Source organism: Mercurialis annua, linkage group LG6 (genome assembly GCF_937616625.2).
Source record: "Mercurialis annua linkage group LG6, ddMerAnnu1.2, whole genome shotgun sequence".
In the NCBI taxonomy this organism is placed as follows: domain Eukaryota; kingdom Viridiplantae; phylum Streptophyta; class Magnoliopsida; order Malpighiales; family Euphorbiaceae; genus Mercurialis; species Mercurialis annua.
Window position 1 is genome coordinate 188417 of NC_065575.1, and position 13075 is coordinate 201491.

The following is a 13075-nucleotide window of genomic DNA, read 5'->3' on the forward strand; positions in this document are numbered from 1 at the left end:
TAACAATTAACCAACAAGCAATCAGTGATCAATCAACGAGCAACTAACGAGCAACCAAAAAGCAAAAGTAACTAACGGACAATGAAAAAATAACCAACGAGCAATAAAAAGACAACCAAAAAGCAAAAGCAACTAACGGACAATGAAAAAATAACTAACGAACAATAAAAAGACAACCAATAAATAATTAAAATTGAAATCAAATTAAATTTAATTTAATTTTCATACATACTCCTCTTTTAATTTAATTTTAAATTTACAATTTATAAATTATTGCTTTTAAAATATATTTTAATTTTTATTATTAATTTGTCTATTTTTTATGGTAAAAAAATTTAAAGAGAAATTTTTTTTAAGATGAAAAAAATAATATTTTTAGTTATCTTGATGTAGTTTTTCTAATACCAATGGCAAGTTAAGTAGTCAATTAAAATAGATTAATGTTAGAATTTGATGTATAGAATTTTTACAAGAGAGTTATATAGGATGCATGATAAAGGAACAGGTTTTGTTACATAATTTACTCAGAGCACGTGTGTATGGTTGGTCAAAAAGAAAGAGCATGTGTGTATGGATGGATAATAGAACTTATATTTGCAAACTGAAAGATGAAAAAAGCGTAAAAGTGCTAAAGATTTATATGAAGCGTATATTTGTTTTGCAAACCACTTTTTCAAGCAATTCTGCATAAAATCCTTTAAAAAATAGAGTTAAGATATGTATCCTAAATAAATTGGAAGCCCAAAATAAGTATAGCAAGCCCATAACACAACGAAAGTAAGTCAAACAGCAAAACATTAGGCATTCAATTGAATGATTTTTTTTTTTTTTTGCCAAAGATAACAATATATAAATATATAATAAGAAAGGCCATCTCATGAAGATGATGAAACCCTCTTGAAATAAAAGAACTAAAAGTGGACTTCACGGCTACTATTTGAGCCATCCAATTACACATTCATTTAACAAATTAAATTCCAATATATGGATAATTTGTTAAACGAACGGTAGCAATAATGAATAATAAACATAAAATAATAAAAAATAAAGAAATTACTTACAGTTGGTAGCGGATAATGTGTTATAAATATTACCTTCATTTTGTAGGAAAGTAAAAATTGAAATATCGAGATCATCCAGAGCAACAATCACCATAGTAGAATACCTGATTATTTAAATTAAGAACAAAAATAAAAGTAATTTGATCTTACCTGACTGTAGCGATGTCTAATGAGGTAGTCGAGGAAGGAAGTGAGCTAGAGGGGCCATTTGAGAAGCCCCTCTTGCATATATGTGATATAAACACCCATAAAGGGACAATAAACACCCAATTGGGGATGAATTTTTTCTTAAAAATAACTAAAAAAATTCATAAAGTATCACCATAATAATTGAAATTGTTAAAAAATGTACATAAAATAAATGAATAGAAACCTAATCCTAATGATAAGTGTTAGAAATCAAACCTGAAAAGGAAGAAAATAAGGCAGTAATCGTTATCACCATCACCACCGCTGGAATTTCAAATCACACACTTCTCTTCTCCGATTTTTCCTTTTCATTTTAACTGGCCAACAATCACGGAAAAAGAGTTCCAAAGGTAGGGAACGCTTTTTTACCACCAAATTACAATTCTCCATTTCATTCACTTACTGTTTTTTATCAAAATAATTTTTTTAATTTTAGGCTTGAAAAGAAATAAAATTGGGAGATTTTTATATCAATGTAAATAAAATATGAACTTTGTAAATTTGAGAATATAAACTTTATAAACAACAGACCAACAGATTGATTTGGGTTTTTCAAGGCATGAATACAGACGGACATCGCCATGGATTTGTTGCAGACATCACAAACTTTAAATTTCATATTGAAACTTTATTTTCACCAAACTGCGATCATTATGAATTTTCTGTTCTTTTGAAAATTATAGAAATGAGTTCAATAGTTATCTTTGAAACAAGAAAAAGTAATGAAAAAGAAAATTAAGTTAGGATAGAAAGTAAAATTGAATATGAAGATCCCAATAGACATAATTTTCCTCACAATTTTCAAATATGGAAAAAGAGTTCTTTGATTTTATCATTAAAATCAGAAATAGTGATTTATTTTAAAATTCTAATCATGCAATTCCATAAATTATTGCTATAAATATAAACAGGACTATAAAATTCAGATATTTAAAAAAGAGAAAAAAAAGTACTTATCTTTGTCATAGTTCCAGCAGATTGGAGGATTGAAAGTTATTGAGACGTTCGACATAATCATCATCATCATCATTGTATATGAACCACACTTTTTACTTCTAGGAAACCGCCGTCGGAGTCACAAAATTGCAAGAAACCGCCGCCAAATAAACTGCCGTTAACCGCCATGGAGTTGCAATAAAAGTGTAGCATGCATAGTTCTGTGTGTTTGAAGGTGATGCGTTTACTCATCGCACAGTCTGTCAGAAGAGTTCTATTTACTACTCATCAATATTCTATGGCAAGTAAAAAATCTTGCATGGAGATGTCTTGCCTTTTTTTCTTGCAAGTTTAATTCTCACCAATTAGAATATGCATAGAGTAATTGATATTCAATTGAATGATTGAATCGAATAACCCACGTCAAACAGCAAACCACTAGGTATTTCTGGCAACCCTAAATTAGTTGAACAGATCGGTCTCTTTATTGATTAACCGAATTTATCTCAATCAAACTTTTCATCTACACGCTTTGGGTATGATTCGAAATTTTAAAGCGCACGATCAATCAAGAGCACACTTTGATACAACAAATGTTATTTATTTAGTCATCGATTCCATCGTTACAGACGACGACGGGGCACGATTCGGAGATACCAAGCGAGAGCGGTTTTCCATGAACGAACAGAAGTGGAAACAAAGATACAGGCATCAATGTCGCGAGGCCGGAAAAATTATTAATCAGAGCAGCGTATCAAATTAGGTAAGTTTCCTAATAAGCGTTGATGAAATTACATGTCTACGGCCAATTAATAAAGTCTATGAGCATATTTAGTTGTTTGATGTCAATTAGTTAAAAGCTGGCATGTTTTATTAAAAACTTAACTATTTATTTGTTGCAATTGGAGTGCAATTCCGTGATTAATGAGCTTATCATGTATGTTATCTGGCTTTTAATCGCAAGGGAAAAATTGGAAGTCTCTTATGTCATAATTCATGTTGTCTAGCTAACCGTTGCCTCATGGTATCTTGAGAAATTTGATTAATGTTGTGTTATTTGTTGATGAATTGCGAACCAACTGGATTAGTTAATTAGTGTCAAATTTTGGGGCTGATATGTTTCAATTCTAAAGTAAATTCCATACTTCACAATCAGCATAATAACAACATAGCAAGGATAAGTTGATATGTAGAAAAACTATTTAACAAAGAAAGTCTTCAATTAATTAAAATGAAATGTAAAATACCTGGATCGATTAGGTGAGGATAACTTAAATGCAGAGTTGGGAACTCCTTGATCTCCCTGAACACAAAACAAAAAATTAATTTAGAAATCTAATTTTTTGTACGACTTGTTAAAATAAATCATATAGCGACTCACTACGCAATGAAATAAACCTAATAACACAATAAGATAAAAATAATAAAGCGGTATATTTACACTGAAGTTGCAAGCCAGGAAGCCTATCTTTATTTAACATTTAATTTTTTTTTTACATCTTTTTAAAGATGTAAGCTATACTGAACCAAATTCATTTGGGTTGGTGTTAAATATAAAGGACCAGATGCTATTTACAATGGGATTTGTTGTGCCACAAAATATGTAAATTCTATTGATGTTCTAAAGTAAAAAAAAAAAAAAACAAAACAAAGCTTACCCTAAGTTACTATCCATTTCATCTATTGTAATATAGTTTTTTAGCTTCTTAAAAATAAGTACAAATCAAGCTGTAACTATATTATTATAGGTTTTTTCTCTCCTGAATTGTCTACATTATTTACAATGAGGTTATATTTAATATTAGTTAGATTATATGTAATACCTTTTAAAAGAAGGTAACGCTTAATTTTAAAACGTTTGTAACTTATTTCAAATGAAAACAGGAAGCTTAATATGCAAAGTACTGAACAGAATTTTTGATTAATTGATATACTGTTTGTACAATTAGGTAGAATATATGTGACCTACCCACAAAAGTAGTAACCTGTTACTAGTAATGTCTAACATAAGTGGTAGACCATAAAAAGTTCCAGGTTGCTGGACTAACAAAAAGTGCCACTCTGTTGGACTAACAAAAGATATACTAATTGTTACAACTCACAAAACACTAGCCTAACATACGATATATTTAGTTGGGGTCATGTGAATCATCAAAATATATGCCCTAGTTGTTAGATCACTCCTTCATATTCAGGAGTCTTTTTCTCCTATCATTGAACTCCCCACAAGTGTGCTTATCTTTAGCAAAGTGCTTTTAAATTCCTTATTTTTCTTTTTGACTCTCATCCACTTATCTGACTATTTTTGTTGTTCATTGTGCTATTCATTGTCCCAGTCAGCTGTCTGGCTTCATCTAGCTTAGGCCTATTGTAGTCGAAAATGTTGAACCCGTAATGGCACTTTAAAGACTCTATAGCATGCTGAGCTGCCACCTCTCTAGCATAGTCATCATCTTCCAAACTGAAGCCAACTGTTTCTCCTTCTATTTTACCAATAGTTGAATCATTATAGCTGTAATAAAGTGTGGCTTTGAAAATTTTGGAGTGTGGATGTTGAGTTATCTTATAAAAATGCTGAGGGAGGCCTAGATGACCAAGAATCAGGCTCAAAATAGTATCATATGTAATCCTAATTTCAGCCATCTAAAACAAAGAAAAACACCACAATTAGATTGCAAACAAATCTGAAAAGGGTAAAAGGCATAACTACCTTTGAAGATACAACTCCTGAATTGGTGCTTGCAATGCCTGAAAATGAAAAAAACTAAATCAACCAGTATTTTGAGAAACTGTATACAGAAACTAACAATAGTATATGTGGAAGAGTAGCTAACCAGAAGAAGAATGTCACTATGGCAGGTTGTAGTATATACTGGGGTGGTATTTATAGTGCAATTTTTTTATATTGAAAATTGTAATTTGTTGAATATTTTTGTTGTGCAGATGGTATCAAACCTGCCAGCAAGGATGGATTAATCAACAAATAAAGGGCTGATGAGAAAGCACATTGAAAAGTCTATGAGTTAAAATGATGGTAAATATTTCCAAAATTAAAATTGTACCATCTTATCCTGACAGCCTGAGTTGTCCTTGTTTCTTTGATTTTTTTTAAATCTGAAATTAAGATTTAAATCTAAAATAGTCACATCAAATCTTGTTTTGATTTTAGTTTTGTTTTAATTTTTGCTTAACAAATACAGACAATCATTTAGGTAAAACCTTACCTATTTTCTTTTATTTTTTTTTAATGTGATTTGATCTCTGAAGCCAATTTGCACAATTCTCCATTTGTTAGTTTTTTAGATTTTCTTTCTGTAACAAAAAACAGCAATGACTCGTTACACTTATGTGGAGAAGCAATCACTTACCTATTTTCTTTTATTTTCTTTAATGTGATTTGATATCTGAAGCCAATTTGGACAATTCTCCATTTGTGAGTTTTTTAGATTTTCTTTTTGTAACCAAAAACAGCAATGACTCGTTACACTTATGTGGAGAAGCAAATTCACTGTTACATGTACAGTGAATCTGCTTCTCTTTTATACTTATAATATAGATATCATTTTAAATTTTCTGATTGAACCTCCAGTTAAACCGTTCGAACTGGTCGAAACGTAATCTGGTGGCTACGCCGGTTCGGCTACCGGTCTGATTTTTAAACACTGCCTAAAAGAAAGTCGTTTTGGAGTGGGGCACGGAGATTAAGAATGTAATTAATAGATAGAAAACTTCCCAAACTATCCTTTACTAAGCTTTGTCATTAACGACAACAATTATCAACTTATACTCAATAGTAGAAATGCTAAAATCATATACTCCGCCATTGTTAACATCATCTTCTAGTGCATCTCTCTCTAGTCTCCACTCTCAAACTTTTTCTCATTTCCCTTTGTTTTTTTTCTTGTCACTAACTTACAGATTTCATATCAAAAACTGAATAAAATCAATAAACTTGTTTTTATATTAAATGGGTCTCACACCTCTTTATGCTTGGCCGTCATTATTTTGCTATATATAAACATATATATCTCGTCCACCACCCTAGCCACAACTATCTCTACGCCCATTTTTGCCATATTCACCTCCTCCATTTCCACTAGAGCTATGGCCATCTCATAGATCTGAGATAATTGAGAAGATTTATAGAGACAAAGTTGGGCGAATGAATTATAGCCTTTAGTTGATAACGGGACCAGTAATAAGGCGGTAAAACAGCCTCATCAACATGAGGCCTCACCAGGTCAAGCGAACATAGGGACCCGGCACCTAATGACCATTGTGATCGATCTACCAAAAGTAAAGATCACGTGAGACCAAATCATAGCTTGATCATCTCTGGACAAGACACCAAGGTCACAATCAAAACAGAGCTCGGTACACGGTTATACACCGAGCTAACGTTTTTTATAACAAACTCTAAACAGAATCTGACATATAGACGGTTCTATGCACTGCATATCTTACTCGATAAGCGAGACGTAACGAGAGCGAGCCACATCAGCTAACTGATTCTGTGGGGACCAAAGAGGAGCAGTGATCCACTGTGGAATACACGTGCAGGTAAAACTATATAAACCATCCTTACATAGTTTTACACTAAAAGGTACTTCTTTCTTGCTCTACACTCTTTCTTTTCTTTTCTTTTCTCTTCTTCTTCTTCTTCCTTGCACCAATACTGACTAGATCGTCGGAGCGAATTGCCGGTGTCCCCCACCGGTATTTCGCCTGACCTTCTGTGTTCGTTTTCTTATCTCCTCAGGTACATTTGACCGGTCCAGACGGTGATGATTTATCAGTTCTTAAATTAAGATTAAGGAGGAGAAGACAACGTTGTATACTATGCTTCGGTTTAAGAGAGAGGTAGTGAAGGATTTTAAAAAGAAAGGACCTGTATTAAAAAAAAGAGAACTTTTTTCAAAAGTGATGACAGAGAGAAAGTGATGACAGAAAGGTTATTTTGGGAAGAAAGAAGGGTTAAAATTCAGAACGTCATCTATTTTGGAATATTTTGAATAGTCTAAAACGACATTCTTTTAGGAATGGAGGGAGTACTAGTGTTTACAACTAAATGTTCAATAAATTTTTGTTATTAATATCATATCTTTAAATAATTATTTATATAATTTTTTTACTAAATAGATTAATTTTATCAAAATTATATACTTAATTTTTTTATTTTTTTTAAAATTAAATTTTCTATTTATAAAAAGTTAAAAGTTAAAATATGTTCAATTAGTTAACATTTGTGAGCTAATAATTATTTATAGACTATTTAACCTGAATAAATAAGTTTTATCATTAATTTTCAGTTATCTATTTCATATTTTTTTTAATTTAGAATGCAATATATGTTCCGGACGATTTTCAATTACGAATGGACACCTCAGATTTCTATTGTGAATCGTCACCCTTAGATAAATTTTTATTCAAGCTCAATAATTCTAATTCAAATAATGTCATTCAAATTCTAATTGCACAAGTGGAACAGAAAGAGCATGATGAATTATGTTAATGAAAAAAAATAAATTTAATTTGCAAAACTCTTCTATTTCAATATGACGATGAGATTAGGGCAATTGAACAAAAACATTACTTTTAAGGTGCTTGCAAATAATATTCGCCTTACACGGTGATGCATCAACCAATTGAACAAAAATAATGGCTATGTTTAACCTTGTACGGTGAATGACGATGAGATTAGAGCTGCGTATAATTAGAGAGGAAAGATTTGTCTCTCCAAAAAAAAATTAAATTTAATATTTTCTAAATTCAATTATTTAATAATATCAATTATGAATCTTTTAAGAGGAATTTGCACAAAACACTCCTTTTTTTAACTTATTTGTTCTAAATACCTCAATTTCAAAAATTTATTTTTTTACTCTATTTTTCTATTGTTTTTAGTTGTACCTCAATTAGCAAAATAACTTATTTGTATTTTTACTCCCCTACTTTTAAACACATGCATATCTCATTTTTCCTTTTTTTTCTCTCTCCTTTTTCTCTTTCCTCTTTCTCCTTTTTTTCGTTTTTTTCTTTTCTCTCTCCTTTTTCTCTTTCTTCCTTCTCATTTTTTTTCTCTCTCTTCTTTTTCTCTCTCTTCTTCTTCTTCTTCTTCTTCTCTCTTCTTCTTCTTCTTCTTCTTCTTTCCTCTGCAACTTTTTTCTTCTTCGTTTTTTTCGAATCTGCTTCTTCTATTTTCCACATTATACAAATGAATTCTAAGACAAAGAAATTTGAATAAAAGAAGAGTTTAAGAGATAATATGATGGTGATAGATGAGAAAGTTCTTCTTCTTCTTCTCTTCTTTTTCTTCTTCTTCTTCTTCTTCTTCTTCTACTTTTTTCTTTCTATGTTGTTTTAAATTATTGTAGCATCGTTTTTTTGAATTTTTTACAACTTTTTTTGAAAAAATCGTAATGTTCTTCATTAATGATATTTTGACCTGGTTTTCAAATGTTTTAAATTAATTTTAAAAATCGTTTGAAACTGTTTTCTCGAAACTGTTTTATACTGTTCGAAACCTTTGTAAACTGTTTGAAACTGTTTTATACTGTTTGAAACTGTTATTTTTTAAACTGTTTGAAAGTATTTTTTAGAAACTGTTTTAGACTGCTTGATATCTTTGGAAACGGTTTGCAATTGTTTTATACTGTTTGAAACCTTTGTAAACGGTTTGAAACTGTTATTTTTTTATGTAAACGGTTTGAAACTATTTGATACTATTTGAGGCTAGTTATACGGTACCACTTATGTTGTAGTACCACTTATGTCATTCACCTCCTTGAACCTGCTATAGCAGGTAATTTTAATTTTGTTTCATTTGACTATTTTCTTTAAACGTCTTATTTATTCTTCCTTTCTTATTTTTTTTCCTAAACTTAACATAAACCACTGCTATTGTTTTTTTTCTGCTTTGGTTCATCCAGAAAATGATTCTAAAATTCAATAATGGCATATAGCCAAATTTGTTAGGGATAATATCGGCATGCCTTAAAATTGTATATACTAATGCTTATACGGTTGCTTTTACTGTTCGTTATGCTGGTGTCTCAATCGCCGCCTCTATCTTCTCTTCGTCTACTAAAGATCATAAATATCAGGTTTCTTTTGCCTTCTCTTTTGATTTGAGTTTTTCTGTTTTTTTAGTTGATTGATGCATCAAATTCTTCGTAATTGGATAACCTTAGTAAAAGTAACGATGAAAATGAAACATCTTAATTTTAGTTAGGGTTTAATTAGAGGTGGATAATTTTTTCTGTCTCTGGTGCTTTGTGATTGTTAATATGTCATTTAAGTAGATTTGTTTATTTTAATTTAAGTAGATTTAGCTTGGATGAATTGAGAAACAGGATAAGTGACAGGAAATATATGATTGTCTCAAAATTGTCTCAAAATTGTCTCAAAACAGGATAAGTGACAGCTTCTTATATGATTGTCTCAAAATTGTAAAATTGTCACCATGAGTTTTTTAAGAGCTTGCAATTGGATTTGTAATTCTTTTAGAGTTTTCAAAGTCAAAATACTTGGAAGAGATTTTGGAGCCAAATACTAAACTTGAATATTTAACAGGTTCATACAATTTTTTTGCCTTTTGAGTATGTTTATGTGAACGGGATACCTCTTTTCCACGAAGAGCTCCAGACTTGTCCAAGTCCACCAAAGAAGCTGAACCCGAAAACTATTGGTATAGTAAAGTGTTTGGTCTTTGGGGAAAGGTGAATGTAGTGTACTTTGTGATATACTTGTTTTTCTCGTACTTTGGATGAGCCTGTATATAATACGGGCGCTAATGGTTGTGATAGCTTATATATAACAAGAAGGGTAGAAGCCTTCGCTGATCATAAGCGCTCATTTGCTGGCTATTAATGCGGATGCTAGCAACGGAAACACACCGGTTTACATCAATGACCGAGAGATAACAAAAGTGGAACTTAGAAGCTAGAATGTTGTAGGATGAAATCATTATGAATGCTTTTTTTAATTGATGCATACCGTATGGCTTTAAATATAAAGTGTTAGTTGTTGAAAATAGATTTTGTGCCAATCCATTTAACTATGTAAAGGTTATGAGAAGATATGTTCAGTTCATTATGTATGACAGTGGACTGCATTTTGAAATTGCTCTTGTAAGTAAACTTAGTTCTTTAGACATCTAAGTTTAACATGAATGGATTGGTGTACCCTTGTTCTCAGACTACGGTGCTTTTTATTTCCCTATTTTAGAAAACTTTGTCTTTATATGTGCCTAATCTAGATAGTCCACTTAATTTCAATTAAAAGACTTTCAGTTTTATTTTTCATCATCTTTTTTCAGGCCAAGATTCTATATAAACCTGCCCTTTTCACGGAGGACGAGCAGGAAAATATTAAATTAACCATCCAGAGCAATGTGTATGGTTTTCTTGGTATACTCCTTGAAGGACGTGACCAGATTGAAGAAAAAAGTTTGGCCGTAACATAGAGAAAGATCAATCTTCCAATGAAAATGACCCAAGTGGTATGTATACCTTTTATAAGCTCTTATAACTTCGCCGGCTTATATGTCCACTCATAAACGCATTCATTTATACAAGATAGGAAATGGCACTGACTTCAAAATAAATGTAATGATATACACCGAGTATTTTCCATCTTTTGATGTTTGCTTAGCTTTAGATGAAATACCCCGCGGTGTTTCATCAAATAGAATTGAAAATCGCACTTTAGAAGACGGAAATAAATTTTTGTCTCGGGAATTTTTGTATGTGAGTTGGTTCTCTTTCTCTGTGGCTTAGGGTCTTTTTTGTAGCTAAACTTAAAATGCTGATCAAAACAGGAAGTACTAGCAGCATGAATGGTGCAACGGTTTACTCAATTGGAATTCTCAATTAATCATGAAAAAAAGATCATTAAATTTACAGTTTACGTAACAGATTGTAACAAGTTGCAGTTTAGTATTATTAAAAGTGATGCTTTAAAAGATCATTAGAACGGTTTGATTACATTTTACACTAATTCATTAATTTCTTATGTAATTATGAATTATCAGAACATAAAAACTCGAATTCTCAAACATTTTTTTTGTGTTGCAGGTTAGTCTCGAAGAACATCGGAGGAAAAATGCAATACATTTCAGATCTTGATCTTTCTCATGAAGAGCCTTCAATGCTTGAATATCATGAAGCAAGGCAACATAAGAACCGAGAGGCAATACAAGGTTGTGTGGCTACCGGTGGTGGGACCGATCAACAACATGAAATTATATAAAACAGAGCCAATTTGATGCTCTCCAGTCATTGATGCATCTTTACAAAATAAGTAATTATTAAGACTTGATGTGAACTACTAAAAATTTACTTGTCTTCTAGTCCTACTTTATTAGAAACAAGAGATTTTTTCTATGATGGTGCACTAATCACATTCAATTTTGGTCATTTTGTTTAAATTACAAATAAAACATTTGTATTTTTCTTAGATGATTGTAGAATTTCAGCCTTTTGAAGCCACTTTTTATTTATAATTTTGATCATATGTGATTATAACCTTTTTTTATTAACATTTCATGTGTTTTGCTTTGCACTTTTTGTTCTCTGATATGCATTATGCTACTTGTACACAAACAGAATGTTATTATGCAGGTACCACATTATAGTACCATGTTTCAAAAACCTCAAGGCCAAAATAAATGACACATTGCAGATTTCATGTTGCAACTTCAATATTGAAAAGAGTTTTAGAAACAGATTTTGAATTTTTTGATTCTTGTACATTGTAGTTTCATCTTTTCTTTCTACATTTAGAATTTTACCCCTCAAAGGGAGAATAGCCTACTAAATGAAAATAAAAAAACAAGAATGAAGGAGTCATGATAAATAAAATTCAATAATGCAAACAACACCAGCAGATGCGTTTATACTCTGAACATAATAAGCTTCCTCTTATTACTCAAAAACGTTGTCCAGGAAAACGAAGACCACATGTAACATCACTCATGGAGGGCCATATGGAGCCTGCACATCTCAAAACAACCACTTTCATCGCTAACTGGAAATTCATTGATTGACAATGGCAGCTAACTCAATTTCAAAGCTCACCTTTTCCACGTGATTTCATTCCTCATCCCAAAACCTCACAAAGCCAAATAATGATTCATCAAATAAACTGAAATTCAAATTAACAACTATAATATTTTACGCAGAAACATCAAAGTATTGCTTACCATTTCAATGTCTGAAGCTATTCATGCCGTCTGGTAATTGCCCGTTGAAAAAACTCTAACCAACTGATATACATGGACATCTCCAATGCACCCACGAGAGCACACTGAGAAATTTGCCAATGGGTAGAGAGTTCTTCGATCTTCCAAAAGTGCTTCCCCTCCATCAATAGGAATAAATCTAAAAAAGAAAATCAAAGATATCTCATGATCCAACTGGCCCGGGGCAGATGAAGTCGTTTGATTGTACTGAACTGGTTAAATTTGGGGAGGTCCCCAATTGAAAAATCAAAGGCAGAGAGCGATGAACGCTCGTGGTACTGTAGATAGGAGAAATAGTTTAGTCAGGTGAAAAAGATGATGACAGACTACACTGTTAGAACAAGGGAAAAGACATAAGAGATGACTGTGACTTAAATATGTCACCGGCAGAATAAATAGCTGGTCATATAATCAATGGAGGAAATTAAGCAAAAAATAATCTAACGGATATGAGAGCCAGTGGTACCTAAACTTAAGTTGTACTGTAGAACGACCCACTATTTGAAACTGTTATTTTATAAACTATTGGAAAGTATTTTTTAGAATCTGTTTTAGACAGTTTGAGACCTTTGTAAACGGTTTGAAACTATTTTATACTGTTCGAAACTGTTTTTTGAAACTGTTTGAAACTGTTATTTTTAGACTCTTT

The 13075-nt window shown here is 31.5% G+C and overlaps 1 protein-coding gene and 3 long non-coding RNA genes across 5 annotated transcripts; 2 read left to right on the forward strand and 2 right to left on the reverse strand.

Moving 5' to 3' along the window:
* The first annotated feature begins 2444 nt into the window (after positions 1 to 2444).
* Positions 2445 to 5609, forward strand: LOC126653637 (uncharacterized). The gene is made up of 2 exons (XR_007632287.2): positions 2445 to 2949; positions 5130 to 5609. It is a non-coding gene; the product is annotated as an uncharacterized LOC126653637 (long non-coding RNA).
* Positions 4089 to 5165, reverse strand: LOC126653632 (uncharacterized). The gene is made up of 2 exons (XM_050347571.2): positions 4897 to 5165; positions 4089 to 4829 (listed from the first exon to the last, which is right to left on the reverse strand). Exon 2 carries the CDS (start codon positions 4827 to 4829, stop codon positions 4470 to 4472), a length of 360 nt encoding a protein of 119 aa, XP_050203528.1. The 5' UTR covers positions 4897 to 5165; the 3' UTR covers positions 4089 to 4469.
* A 3362-nt stretch (positions 5610 to 8971) lies between the features above and the next one.
* On the forward strand, positions 8972 to 11642 carry LOC126653638 (uncharacterized). 2 transcript variants are annotated; one of them, XR_007632289.2, is made up of 4 exons: positions 8993 to 9289; positions 9759 to 9904; positions 10504 to 10686; positions 11261 to 11642. It is a non-coding gene; the product is annotated as an uncharacterized LOC126653638 (long non-coding RNA). The 2 variants fall into 2 exon arrangements; XR_007632288.2 differs by having other exon boundaries at positions 8972 to 9289; positions 9759 to 10686.
* Positions 11643 to 11899: 257 nt separating this feature from the next.
* Positions 11900 to 12857, reverse strand: LOC130015623 (uncharacterized). Its single transcript, XR_008790891.1, has 2 exons — positions 12388 to 12857; positions 11900 to 12296 (listed from the first exon to the last, which is right to left on the reverse strand). It is a non-coding gene; the product is annotated as an uncharacterized LOC130015623 (long non-coding RNA).
* Positions 12858 to 13075: the final 218 nt, after the last annotated feature.

What these genes read in the sequence shown, in the direction of transcription:
- LOC126653632 (XM_050347571.2), bottom strand. Translation starts at nt 4,829, where the DNA reads ATGGCTGAAATTAGGATTACATATGATACTATTTTGAGCCTGATTCTT.